This window comes from Miniopterus schreibersii (genome assembly GCF_964146895.1).
Source record: "Miniopterus schreibersii genome assembly, chromosome: 6".
NCBI classification, from domain to species: Eukaryota; Metazoa; Chordata; class Mammalia; order Chiroptera; family Miniopteridae; genus Miniopterus; species Miniopterus schreibersii.
This window is the reverse complement of record NC_138107.1, coordinates 83705576-83719754: the sequence shown is the minus strand read 5'-3', so window position 1 is coordinate 83719754 and position 14179 is coordinate 83705576. Positions and strand designations below refer to the sequence as shown.

General features: G+C 42.5%; 1 protein-coding gene across 1 annotated transcript in view; it reads right to left on the bottom strand.

Moving 5' to 3' along the window:
• Positions 1 to 14179, bottom strand: part of OPRM1 (opioid receptor mu 1) — a gene marked incomplete at its 3' end in the record, with an annotated part of 35689 nt that overhangs the window by 9176 nt on the left and 12334 nt on the right. Inside the window, exons 2-3 of the mRNA XM_081141416.1 lie at positions 5421 to 5773; positions 4202 to 4722 (exon numbers count right to left, since the gene is read on the bottom strand). Coding sequence (XP_080997542.1) covers positions 4202 to 4722; positions 5421 to 5773 — 874 coding nt within the window. The remainder of the gene's footprint in view (positions 1 to 4201; positions 4723 to 5420; positions 5774 to 14179) is intronic.

Below are 14179 nucleotides of genomic sequence, written 5' to 3'. Positions count from 1 at the left end.
TTTCTTAGAAGAGTTCTTCAGAACTTCCATTTTTTGGAGCCCTCTATAAAACTTGAGGACCTCTGGCTGAGCCCATACACTTATATTTGAGTGCAAAATGGCATTGTGTGGGAATGCAGAGGAAAGCTTTGGATGAACGTTAGAAGCTCGGGTATTTATCTGGGTTCTGCCTCTTACTGGTGGTTTGATCTTGTGAATCATTTAACCTCCCTGAGCATTTATTTTTTCATGTTTACCCATCAGGGTTTGTATAGGAAGCCCAGATGGTAGTGCACATGAAAAACACTTTTTATTCTGTATCCTGTGGCACAAATGGAAGGTAGCATTATTATTATGGTTATAGTAAACACAAACTCTTTAAATAATAATCCAACTAACCTAATAAAGTTGTTTGTTTTCCTATGTAACAAACACTTTAAATAAAAGTCTAGGCGTCAAACAGAAAATGCACAACGGAATGTGATCAGGGTGGAAACCAAGCAGTGAAGACAGGTTCGAGCGGCCAGCATCTCAGATCTGAGTTGGACCTGAACAGATCTCAACACTGGAGGGAGTGTTCTCAAGCACCATGGAGTCCAATAATAACAGCAGCAGGGTGGCACATGCACAGAGAAATCAAAGGGCATTGAGGGCACATAGAAAATGAATGCCTATGTGTGAATCTACTCAACAAACACCTAGGAGCCAAAGACAATAAGCTGAACATAAGCCAGGCGTGGAGTGCTATGGCCGGAGCAGTGGCTGAGCCCAGAAATACACAAAGGAACATGGGACTTCTTTTTTCATACTTAGCCAAGGCAAGATCTCTTTGGGCACCAAATCTAGTTCTTGGCCTCCTCATCAATAGCACTTGTTAACAATAAAATTGCAACAGCCCAAGTGTAAATAAGCATGTTTTTGAACAGTGTAACTTCTGATCAGAGGGTGATCGAAGAGAAAATGAAGATCCCCTCCTGAGAGTATTTTTTAGGTTCTGAAGGATGAACCTGAAATAACGTCAGAGTGTTACACAGTCATTTAGGTGGTCAATCAGTTGCACAAGAAGGGTGTCATTCCCACCGCCCTTCATTATCTCCTGAATGCCATGAGCCTTCTGATTATTCATGCAGTCAACAGGTACTTTTGGATGAATTCGTAATGTGCCAGACACTGTGCTTGGTAGATACTGGAGGCACAAGGAGGCAGGTTGTGGTTCATGCCCTTGGGAAGCTGTGGCTTGCCTGTCCCATGCAATGTGTGCCTCCTATAGATGGTTAGCAAAGGTGGCCACAGTTACTTCCCTCCCTATACCCACACCCCTCTGCAAGGTGACGGCAGCTCCTACCACCAATAGGCAGTCTTTTCCCACCCCGTGCATCTTGAAGCTGTGACCACCGGGCACACATGCCTGGGCTACCATGCTGGAAGAGGAGGGCCCATGTGGAGCTGCCATTCTTGCTGTGGTCATCCTAGATCAGCCAGTTGGCAGCTGACCTGGCACTGCTGCTGACCACAGAGCGAGTCCAGCCAAGCCTAGAAGAACTGTCCAGCCCGCTTCAGATTACTGATCTATAGAATCTCACACTAAAAACTGGCTCCTTTAAATTACCAAATGTTGGAATTTGTTGTGCAGCAAAAGCTGACTGAGTAGCTCTTCACTATGTAAGTATGATTCCAAGTTTATTTGGGGTACAGGGTTTTCTAGTACGGCTTATCAAATTACCTTGAGAACTGCCACCTCTCCACTTCGCTTTGCGCTGTAGGGACATGGTCTCAGTGTACAGTTGTCAGAGTACAGACACCCTGGGAAGGTTTGATATTGGATCTCTGATCTGCAGAATATGAAGTTGACTAATGTGCTTGAGATGTGACACATAGAGTATAATATATTTCTTGGAGAAAACACAAATACACAGGCAGACATAAACATCTACAACAAAACACACTTCAAACAAGCAGTTAAAAAGTTAATGCAAATCCAGTTAGCTTTGTTTCCTAGCATGAAGGCCCATGATGTTAAAAAACAAAACAAAAACCACCTGTTTGTCACATTCTGAATTTGAACAACGAACCAACTAGGTCCTACAGACACAGCCGTAAAGCCTCCGATTTTTCCTTCAAATAATTTTATTATTTTGATGTATTATTGAAACTGTCACCACAGGCTGATGTATTATTCCAGATGTCTGTGTAACTGCCTTGATTCTAATGATCACATTAGTGGAGATTAGCGAAAGGATCTTTGATTTATCTTAATTTTCAAATATGTCAGAGTGTCTTTTCCTCTTTTCCTGGCAGCCGGCTCTCTCCCTCCTTTGTCCGGCTCCCCAGCTGGGCCTTTTGGGAAAGCAGCCAGTTCCCGGGCTAATGTGTTTCTGCTGTGATCTGACACTGATGCTGCCTCATGGAGGAGCCATGGAGATAGTGCTAATTGGACGCACTTTTAAAGCAAACCTTTTAGTTACTTAGAACAGAGCTTCCCCAATTAGCTTCCTTTCGCCTCTCTCTGGCTATGCAAGAGCCACACTAATGTGAAATCGCTGGGTTTGGAAGGGAGTCAAGGGCACTGTCGAGGGCAATTGAGGGACAGTCAGACTGAAGTTGGACAAACGCTCCAGCAGGTGGGCTGGGGGCTGAATCGCCGGGAGAGCAGGGCCAGTGGACGGTGCTGGGAGGATCAGACGTGGCAGGAGGCCCAGCAGTGGTCCAGGGTACACTACGGACAGCCACACCCGAAAGTGCCAGAAAGCAGAGGGAAGGTGTAAGGTGTGGGTGCTTTATAATGGCCATCTTGGGCTCCAGTGGAAGTATTTTGCTGCAGTGCAAATATTTAATATGCTATCCTCAGGTTGAAGAAAATCTATGTAAATCCCTGCCCTCTTTAGGTTACTCACAGGCTTTTGATGGCTGCCGAGAAAGAGCGCTGCTTAGTAAAAGGGGCCAGTTTAAAGGTCTTGATGTGGAAAAAATTCGAGAAAAGAAGCAGGCCCGGAAACCATTTCTTTCTGGCTTTTATTTCTGAGATGGATTTAGAAGTGAGACATAATTAGTTAATTTCCCTTTGCTTGGAAGTGGGTCTGCCATCATTACCTCATACTCTCCGGGGGTGCCAGTTCCTGTGTTCATTTGAGCTTTATTTAATAGCAGGGGTATGAGGATTAATGATCCCTGTGGGCCACAGAATCGCATTAGTCCTGCAGTCAATTAGAAAGGGTGAGCCGGGGTTCGGCTGGGTGGCTGCCTGGGGCTCAAGGACAGCGAGCGAGGTGGGTGTGGAAGCAGGGACCTCTCCCTTTGCCTCCCAGGCTTCGCTTTCTAGTCATTGTCATGGAAAAACCTGTCCCTGACCCTAGGAACTTTATCTCAGCCTCTGACTCAAGTGTTTACTGTTTAGGAAGTTTGAATTTGAGTTCTAGGTTAGAAAGTGACACAAGCTGTGGGGGTTTTTTGGGTGCTGGCACCGTTATTTGAAGATTTACTTAAATTAATATCAATAATTAAGTGATATGTTTGATTTACTTTAAAGGTCAGACTCCAAAATTTTGCAAACCAGTAGCTTCCTAAGCCAGTATGGGCTTAGGGATGGATTTCTCTCTCCTCCTCACTGATTTCTCATTTAATTATAATGCGCATAAATCTTGAACCTTTCCTGCAGGCTGCTCCTATACTCTTCTGCACCTAAGAATACATCTTCCAGCAAATCGTCATTCCTCATTTTGTTCTTTCCTCTCTCCTTTGCTGTGACACTGATTTGCTGGGAACATCGTGCACCTGTCACCAGAGTCAGCAAAGTGCTGACCTTTCTCTTCAACCACAGAACCGGAGCAGGGCTGGCTTGTGAGAGGTGACAGGGATATGGGAGTGATACGCATAAAACACACAACAACACTGCGGGGGGAAGCGGGAAGCATCCCACATCAGGATCACCTCCACCACGCGCTAAAGGCCATTCATTCTGAAAAGAGAAGGCTCGGAGATGATGATTTTTAGAGGAGTTACGGATTTCTCTAGTTTAAATGAATAGATGCAAATGTACAGGGCCTGGTCTATGTGCCTCTCCGGCACAGTGGTCAAAATTTGCTCCCTTCCTCCCTCTGCGTTCACGCTGAACCCCAACCTCGTAGTTACTGGTCTCTTTCTAACAGATTAAAGCCTGGACCGATGCAGAGCTCTGTGGTCTCGCGCCAGCCCCGCTAACTTTGCCCGTCCCGGAGCCGCGTACCTGGTGGGTGGTCCTGTCCACGGTGTTGGCCGTGGAGGGCTGCTCCCTGGCGCTCTGGCGCCGTCGGGCCGAGCCCTGCTGCGGGACGGTGGAGGGCGGTGGGATGCAGAACTCTCGGAAGCATCGCTTGAAGTTCTCGTCCAGAAATGCGTAGAGCACCGGATTCAGGCAGCTGTTGGTGTAGCCCAGAGCGATGCAGAAGTGCCAGGAGACGGTCTGGAAAGTAGTTTCTGGGATCGTGATCAAGGCTTTGATGATCACGTAGATGTGAATGGGGGTCCAGCAGACGATGAACACGGCCACGACCACCAGCACCATCCTGGTGATTCTTCGAAGATTCCTGTCTTTTTCTTTGGAGCCGGAGAGCATCCGGACGCTCTTGAGGCGTAAGATCATGAGGCCGTAGCACACCGTGATGATGAGCACCGGCATGACGAAGGCGAAGATGAACACGCAGATCTTCAGCAGGTTTTCCCAGTACCAGGCTGGGTGAGAGAAGGTTAGCGTGCAATCGATGGACCCTGGGTGAGAAGAAGGAATCGTGGCGTTAGGTGCTAACATCGCCGTTTGCGTCCTGATTCGTAGCCTTGACTTAAGCTAACTTCAGGCTATTAGTACACAGGCCAGTAAAGAAATATTTGGAGAAACTGTAGGAGAAACTCTGTTCTCTGTTGATTTTTAGGAAGAGTTTTATTTATTTATTTATTTATTTATTTATTTATTTATTTTCCCCCTGCTAGTTCCTCTGTGGGGTCTATGTTAACGGAAAAAATAAAATGACTGTCCAGAGTCTATAGGGCATCCCAGCTAGTGGATATTTTCACTCCACTTTTTGATGGGTGGCTTATTACTCTGATATGAGGTCTAGAAAGATACATTTCTTATGTAGGAAGCCACTTAAATTGCAAAACAAGCCTCCACTTCGTACTTTTGGGTTTAAGCTCCAATGACTCTTAGAAGAGCTGTATTTTTATTTTCTCATCATGTTGGTGAAGAGCAGAGAAATCAAGAACCATTAGACGATAGTCTCTTATAAATTACAGGGGAAAATTCCTATTTCAAAATAGTCAGAGGCATCTTTCTAGAAAAAAAGAAAATCATTAAAATTACAATTTGACTAGGACATTGGATCACCCCATAAAATTCTACTTAGCTTATGACTTCACCAACATATCAACCTGTGCAAGCTGCCCACCCCTCAGGCCCGCAGCACGCTCACCATGCCTGTACTTGGTTGTTGCCATGAACATCACAGGCAGGCCAATGGCCGAGGAGAGGATCCAGTTGCAGACGTTGATGATTTTGGCATTGCGCGGGGTACGGAAGTCTAGGGCCTTGACGGGGTGGCAGACTGCGATGTAGCGGTCCACGCTCATGGTGCAGAGGGTGAATATGCTGGTGAACATGTTGTAGTAATCTATGGAGATCACCATCTTGCAGAGGATGGTTCCAAAGGGCCACGTTCCCATGAGGTAATTGATACTCTGGAACGGCAGCGTGCTGGTGGCCAAGGCATCTGCCAGAGCAAGGTTGAAGATGTAGATATTGGTGGCAGTCTTCATTTTGGTGTATCTAGGGGACGGAGGAAGAGCAGAGGCCGGGTCAGAAAGAGACAGCAATGTGAAATACAGATAAGCTTCCAAGAATTTTTTTAAAACATTAGCAGAAAGCATCTGAAATTCATCATGGAAGAACTGTTTTCTAATGTTAGATTGGCTACTTATAGCCATGTGCCTATAGGCTAAATATATAATTTCTCTCAGTTTTCTTACCTGAGGTGATGCTCTAACCAACTGAGCCACAGCTACCAGTGCTAGAATGTCATCTTTTACTTCCCACGATCAACTGGATAAATCAATGAAATACAGCGCTTGTCCTGCATCTAATTCTATTTAGATTATAAAAGTGATCATATGAGCACCTACCTGGATTTCTCTCCTTTTATTATCCATTCTACTTCAATATCCAGGCAAGCATGCATGTTTGTGTGTGTGTGTGACAGAGAAAGAGAGAGAGAAAGAAAAAAAGGAAGTTTGAAAACAACAAAAACCAAAATCGAACCCAGCGATATACTCTCAATAGGTATTGTAGGTATTAATACAGAAAGAGACCACATATTAGTTCATTTTCTGGCATGTTCTTCACTAGCTGAGTGAAGGAGGCAGCGAGGGATTTCCCACTTTGGTATAAAATGTTCTAAAACATTTCATTTACATTTATTTCGAAGTGGTTTTATGTGGTCGCTGATCAAATTTCCAAGGAGCTTATGCCAGCAAAAGGAAAGGAGAGTAACTTCGGACCTCCGAGCCCTGCAGACAGGCACGTAATCGTTGCTAACTGGTTCTCAAACGAGAAGGCAGGGAGGCGGGCCGGCGGTTAAGCAGGGCTGCGCGGGCTCCCCCAGGTCAGCGGGCCCAGAGCGCGAGGGCCATCGGGTGCTTTGGGCTGCCTGTGGCTCTCTCTCCGCACCCACTTCATTCTTCCTGTTTTGTTTTGTTTTCTTTTATATTCCTACTTTCTTCCTCCATGTCCCATTGATGGCAACTCATGAGAAATGCATCTTTCAGACAGAGCAAGGGGCAAGCCCTGCTTTTGTGTCTGGTGCTAGGAAAGCTCAGTGGCTCCTCTTAGTCATTCCGTGGAGTTCTACTGGCCTTGGACTCCAGCACGTGTCTACAGCGCCCTCTCTCCTACCAATCTCCTTATTTCTCCTTGGTCTCCTAGGTCTCTTTTTTCTTCGTTATTCCTTGTATTCTGTTTTGGGCATTCGTGTAACACTCTTTACATTTTCTCTTGGAAACTGGAAGCTGAGCTGAAGGACGGGAGGGAACATGCCCTTCATCCACCGGGTGCCCCCGTCTGCGAAGGAGGGGAGGGGAGAGGGGCTTCCATCATGCCCGAGCGCCTTGGCTTGGCCACCTTTAAATTATGCGTTTTGCAAGTGCTTATTTCCCGCTTTCTTCAATTTCTGTTTGTTCTGCTTCAGGACTTGAGTAGCATTTATCTTCCTGGAAGTTTATATCGAAACTCATGTTTTGCTTCCTTTTTTTCCTGTATTCTGAGATAACTAATATTTATGCAGTATAGAAATATATGACTGTGCTAAATCCTTTGATGCATATAAACCATTGTAGTAGGATGAAATGTTCTTATTTGTGACTCTAGATTTTTGCTTATAGATAGACAGATTATTCATCTCTTTAGACCAAATGACTTCAAAAACAGCATGAGAACATCAATCCCAGGAGCGAGCGCATTTTGGTTCATAGATAACAATGCTCTGCATTTCTTATACATACTTGGATTTAGAACTTTGAAATCATTTGCTTTGAAACTGGGGAGTTCTAAGAGAAAATAAAATTTCTTCTATTTTAAAATCTATTAGCTCCGTACATAAAACATCAAGTGTGCATTCCCACTAACAATAGTAACGGTAGAGCCCTAGGTATTTCTTATGAGTTGCAAGAACAAAAAAGGAAATGGCTTCAAAACATGATAAAATAAGTTTACCAATATTAATACTAGAAAACTGCTTTTTGAAGAAGTTCGGGCTTATGTTGTAGATCACAAATTTTTAGAGGGTATAGTCAGTAAAATTATTTTCTATTGTACTTAGTACAACAAATATGAAGCTTCACCTATATTTTTCCCGATGATGTTGTGCACATAGTCACTCAATATAAGTAAAATATAAAAGACAGTATGAACATAAAAGTTAAAAGAAATAAAAATAGAGTTAAATGATCCTATTCAGCACAAAATCCAGCATAAGATGAATACAAGTATATACTTGTTGGGTGGAATCTAATATAGGAGGATGGGTTTGGGTGATTTTTATTTTTCTGGGCATGATGAAACAAGCTTTTTAAAAGGAAATCTTAAGCTTTTGAAGTAAAAGTGAACAGGAAATATTCTTTTTAGCTTTGTCAATTTGTTGTTAAATCAAAAGAGCTTTGGTCATAGGAGGTCATGAAATGATGAGAAGCAGGACCTGACAGGAGCATCAAGACCACGCGGTTTGATCACCTTGCGTTATGCTGAGAGCCTGAGGGATGCAGAGAGGTACAAACGCTTGAGATTCCTCCCCCTCCGCCCCCCGCTTCTCGAAGCTCCATCTAGAACTACACTGTGCCTCTGTGCTGTATGCTGGGCCAGGTGTATTTCTGGGAGTGCGTTTCTGATGATGCCGTAGTTTGTCCCAGAAATACGTGGCCTGCCATTAGCTAAAACGGGGTAAGCATGCCAAGCTTTTTCATCACCTTTTCGAAGGCGGCCGTGCTGGGCCATTAGAAATCCCGAGACTTTATTTTTTACGTTGAATGTAGTAACAGAATCATACTTTTTAAAGGAGTGCTGAGTTTGTTCCACTTCCTTTACTCTCTGACAACCCGTGGTTTACACCTTTCAGTTCTAGGGAGGTGACTCTCAGTCTGTCCCTTCAGTTCTCTGACTACCTTTCCAACTTTCTTTTGGACGTCTGTGCCTGCTGCTGGCTTCTCAAGTGAAGCACTTCCCTAAGTGTGATTTTTCTTTCTCATCTACCACCAGCACCAGCACCACGACCAGTAGCAGCAAAATAATCAGTAACAATTATTGGAGCCAGGATTTGAGCCCAGGTTATTTAGGCCCCGAGCTGCAATGCTCTGCTAGCTAATAGCCCTGTCTTATTATTTCCTAATTGTTTCTTCTTGTTTCATGGCATACTCTCTTTCATCCCTCCAAATATATTAAATATAAGTCATTTTAAAGTCTTTGTGTGACTGCTTTTTATTCTGTTTCCTCAAGTGTAAATTCTTTTGTTTGTTGTGCCCTGCCCCCACATCTTTCCTGGTACAGGCATTCATTAGCAATGCGATTATATTGATCTTGACTTGACCCTTGAAGTTAATATTCCTTAATAAAGCAGATTGTTCACTTCCTCTGCTGTGTAGCCCTACCCGGGACAGGAGCTGGAATTAGCCTCTGAACCTTGTGCACCGTACAGTTTTCAATAAGAATGGAGGCTGGACGGGCTTGAGGGAGGCACAGTGCACCCTGGTGGCTGCCTTCCTCTGGAGCACTGCTGGACTTCCAGGTCCAGCCAGTATCTCTGCCCCAAGCACTGCACCAGTTTTTAAAGGGAAGCTGTTGCTCCTGTGTGGCGTGTAGACTGGAAAACACACCAGGGCCAACTGGCGTGGCTGCCACTACTGTGGAGAACCACCCCCCGGTGGAAATTCCTTTATCTGAATTCGTGTTTCTTGAGTAAAGTCATCAGTGTCTCTAAGACTCTTGATCTCTCTCTCTGTTGCATCATTCGCTCCTTTCAAAAGGAGGAGTGACTTATCTTGTTTATATGTTTAGGATGAAGAATTGGGTATGTGTAGCTCTGCCCCTTCCACTGTCTCTTTCTAAGATTCAGCTGCTCAGAGGAAACACATATTATATCCAACTATTCCAGGTTCTAAATTTTAAAGGGACTGGTCTCCAGAGAAGAAGGTCACCAGTGGTCCAGGTCTGTGACTAGCTGTGTCCGTGTATTTCATTCTGGGGTTAGAATTACAAGGTTGTTATTACTGCACTGCCCAGTTACAACCACCGGCAGAGTATTTGCCAATAATTAAAGATGATATTTTTTCTCTGTCTGCTGATTCATTTCATCTTATCACTCAGTTGGTCCAAACATCATCAGGGAAAGAAGGAGTGACATTTAACAGGGCCCTGTAAACATCTGCATTGCCTGATGGGAATTTCTCTACCATTTTCATAAATTTGTGTATGGCTTCTCATCGATTTATTGCTTTCATTTGTGTTCTTTAAAAATAATTTCTAAAAGTTGTTGTAGAGTTTGGGGGCCGGGAATGGAGTCCTGTGTTTGTTCTCATTCAGCCATCCTGAAAATGATACATTGCATAGTAATTAGTTTAAACAAGTTTTTAATTTGAGTATTGTATAAAAGCAAATCTTACGCTATTGCTATTAATCAACTTGAGGGTAACTTTCAGCCATTTGCATACTTGCATATGAAATCTTAGTGCTGTGTAATAAATGTGACAATTGCATTGAAATTATGTTTTGTCTTTTAGTCTGGAAGCTTCTGGAGTATAGAGACCATGATCAGTCTGTACTCTACTGGCAGCTTGGCTGAGCCACATGATGAATTCTCCTGACCCATTCATCTCGTATCCCTAAGGGCTTCTCCCTTCCTTCCGCCATAGAAATAAATTCTGCTTTCCTGTCTCATATCATCTTACTACTCCCCGCACTGATCCCCATTCCTGTCTCTCCCTGTTGGCAGAGGAGGAGAGAGGACAGCATGTAGTAGTGTGAGGCTGAGTGATGGAGAGAAAGAAAAAGACCCCTGGCAGCTTTCAGGGAGCTAGTGTAGTTAGTTGCTAGCAGCCAGGCGGTGGTACTCATTTATGGAATATAATTCTTCAGAGTATCAACTTTCCATGACTGTGATGCCACAAGACAAAAACAAGATGCCTCTGTAACCAGACCTGAACAGAGTTAAAGCAAAATTACCTGAACCATAAAAATGCCAAGCATCTCCCTCTCCCGGTTAACACTGTGACCACTGCTGCTTCAGTGATTGGAAGGCTCACTAGCCTTACTCTGTTAATTCTGCCTCTAGATAAGAAATCATTGACGCCCATGTTTCAAATTACTCTTGCTTTGAGACAATACCCTATCCAGACAGACCTCTGCTTCCTTGAATCTTCTCCTTAATCACCAAGCAGGAACTAAAATCCCTGAGGTGTCCTCTCTCCCCTCCTGCAGCAAGCCTGAGGAGCCTAATATTTTGGGCTCCAAGTCTACTCCTGGCGGCTTTGGCTGGTGAGCATTGATACCAGAGTGTACTCGGATCAGGAGGGTGTCCCCGCAGCAGCAGGCCAAGGGCAATCAGCATTGGAAAGGAAGCGCTGGGAGTTTTCCAGTGATGTCTGCAGATGGGTACAGGCCACTTGGAGGGCACAGTGGCTACAACAGCTGCGTCACCACTGGAGTCTTGGCAAATGTATTCACAACTTGTCCACCTGTAGCAGGCAGGACCCATTCCATAGCCCAGTATGGAACTGGGGGCCATGAAAGCTCGGATTGGATGCCATCTTACCTCTCTTGGGGGGCTGTTCCCCTCTTTCAGAGCCCATGACTATGCACTGCAGCTGTAGTAGGATCCTCACCACGCCCTAGGTTAACTCTACCTATTCTGCATTCCATTCTTTCAATAAGTCCTTGAATGTGGTCTTTAGATCTAGCAGTCATTAAAGCAGAGACCTGCTTGCTCAATTGTAATCAAGCGGTTTCTATTTACAGTGCTCATTTTCTATATCTTCTATACAGTTTTTGCATTTTAACATTTAAGTGTTAGGAGATTAAGGAACAAAAATCCTACCCTTTAAGGTAGAAAGATTCCTGATGATTCTCGAGTCAGACCAACTGTTGACTTGATCTGAAGAGCAGGACCAGTCCCATTAAAAGGCTATGAACCTAGAGAGCAGTGAGTAACTAAAACTACCTTGATTTTGTTAATTTTCCCCTGATTTGGTTTCTTAATCAGGTTAGGAATTAAGCACTCTTGCATAGGCTACTAGGAAAAACATTGGGTTTGGAATTAAAACACATAGGTCTGAGCAAGGTTTTGTGACCACAAGGCTCAACTTGAATTTCCACAATTGTAAAGAGGGGATTGATTATTTTATCGCTAAAAATTACCATTACAACAAGTTAAATGATGGTGGTGATAGATGCTCTCCTGGAGTGTTGTAACCCAAGCCAAGCTTTACAGAATGCTTACTTTCTGCCAGGCATTTCTGTAAGCAGTTCACTTGGGTTTTCTGGCTTAATCGTCACGGCAGACTTACGAATTGCATATTATCACTTCTTTTGTAGATAAGTAAACTGAGGCTCATGGAGGCTGAATAACTAGCTCAAAAATAAGAGGGGCAGAGGCAGATTTAAATCCATTTCTGTTTGGTACAGTTTATGTTCTTCACTGTTACACTGCACCGTGACAATACGCACCACGTAATACAAGCTATCTGTGTGATACATTATAATTTTACAAAGTGCAGTAAGCACGCCTACATAGATTTGTGTAAACTCCTCTTAGTAGCTATAACAACTGTGGTTATGTCTCTATTTTAAAGAGAACTGAGGGTTAGGATAATTGTCAAGGACAAAAATGTTTAACATAAATTTAAATATCTGAGTGTTTGTTACTTTGTAAATAGAACGCCTAGATAATTTAAAATTTTGAGGGGTGTGTGTGTGTGTGTGTGTGTCTTGTAGATACAACCATTAGTGATGTTTAATAACTGCACAACATTTTGGAGAGAATTATATATCAGGATACTGTGTAAGAAGTTAAGATAAAAATGTTCTCATTGCTTTTGAATTTTGCAACAGAGATTTTTAATGCACATCCATGAAGACTTAATTTCAAGTTCATTTGTCAAAACTGTGGATGAGCATGTCCTGTCTCCCCTTTTTAATGTGTCATAGCACCTTCTGATATCTAAATATTTTGGCATTCAATTAATTCCTGCAACAGTAGCTGCTCCAAAACTTTAGGACCAGCTGAAGGAAAAAGAAAAGTTATGCAGTTAGCTCCTGTAGATCTCAGCTTATATAAAATTATATATTGATGATGACTGTTTTCCATCTAAGAATTATACAAACCCTTCTAATGTAACTACCATGCTGACCTGGGATTTTCCTAGGAAACAGAAAGCAGTTTATTGAGATTTTTTTTCCAAGTAATTTTAGGCAGAGAGATTTTTGGAAGGCACTTTCTCCCCCTGTGGAGAATTCAATAGCACTTGTTAAAAGAAAATATGATTCATGAATAACCAGTAATGTGGCAAAGCAAATAAGTCCCATTAGTTTTCAAAATCTGAAATTTCAGTCTTATGGTCCAGTAGGGTTATTAAATCAATTAGAATTGTCTTCCAACTTGGACCAGACTCATTTGGCACTAACAACATTTTTAGTCGTAAATTCATGTATATAACTGTAGTTTTAATAGGAAAACTCCAAATGTGACCTTGATTATATTTTAGTGAAAATGCCTCTAATACAATATTTTATTACCTTTCAGGATCATATATTACTTTTGAAACTTTCTCCTTTTTAAATTTTTATATTATTGTGTTTTCTTGATTGCCACATTCATTTTTTAAAAACCTGATGAATATAAAAAGTAAAATACAAATCACCATAACCTTAACATGTAGAGCAAATGGATAACATTTTATGTTGAATACTCCAACATCATGATCAAAATTATACCTTTCACATTTCTCCCTAGCTAAAGTTAAAAATTACATTGGGCTTTATTTATGAAATAGAATATCTAAAGAATTATAGGCATGTTCTTAATTTTCATACAGTATATTTTATTTTTATAATACTTTTTTCCCCCACAATAAAACCCTATGAGTGTTAACATTGAGTCAAACATACGTTTATACCTTTATATGTTTGTACCTTTTTTTAATTTTAATTTTTGCCAAGTACCATGCTGGGCAATGGTTCTCAACTGATTCATGTCCCTCCTGCCTTGGGGCGACTTAAGGTCTGGTAAGAGAACATAACCAAGTGTTTTCAAAACAGAATGTTAGATATTAGGCAAGGTAGGAGTGATATGACAATGTTGAAAGGAATACTTAACCTGCATTTAGGTGTCAGGAGATTTGCAATTATTCAAATTTTGTCTCATCACATGGAGAGAGCCCATGAAAATACTAAATTTCCTTCTTGAGGTCCTATGGCTGGTCCATTGCTGCTGAGGATTTTATCTCAGATGGTGGCAGGACGGGCTTAGGAGAGGGTTGACCCCCACCAAATAAGCCTATCTATTGTCTGTTTTCCAGAAATAAGTGTAAATATAGTTTCTCCAATTAGTTTATAATGTATCTGTTTTTCAGAGACAAATATAAACCTCTATTAAGTACATTTAAATTGGCAAATTTTACTACCCATTTTACTGATACT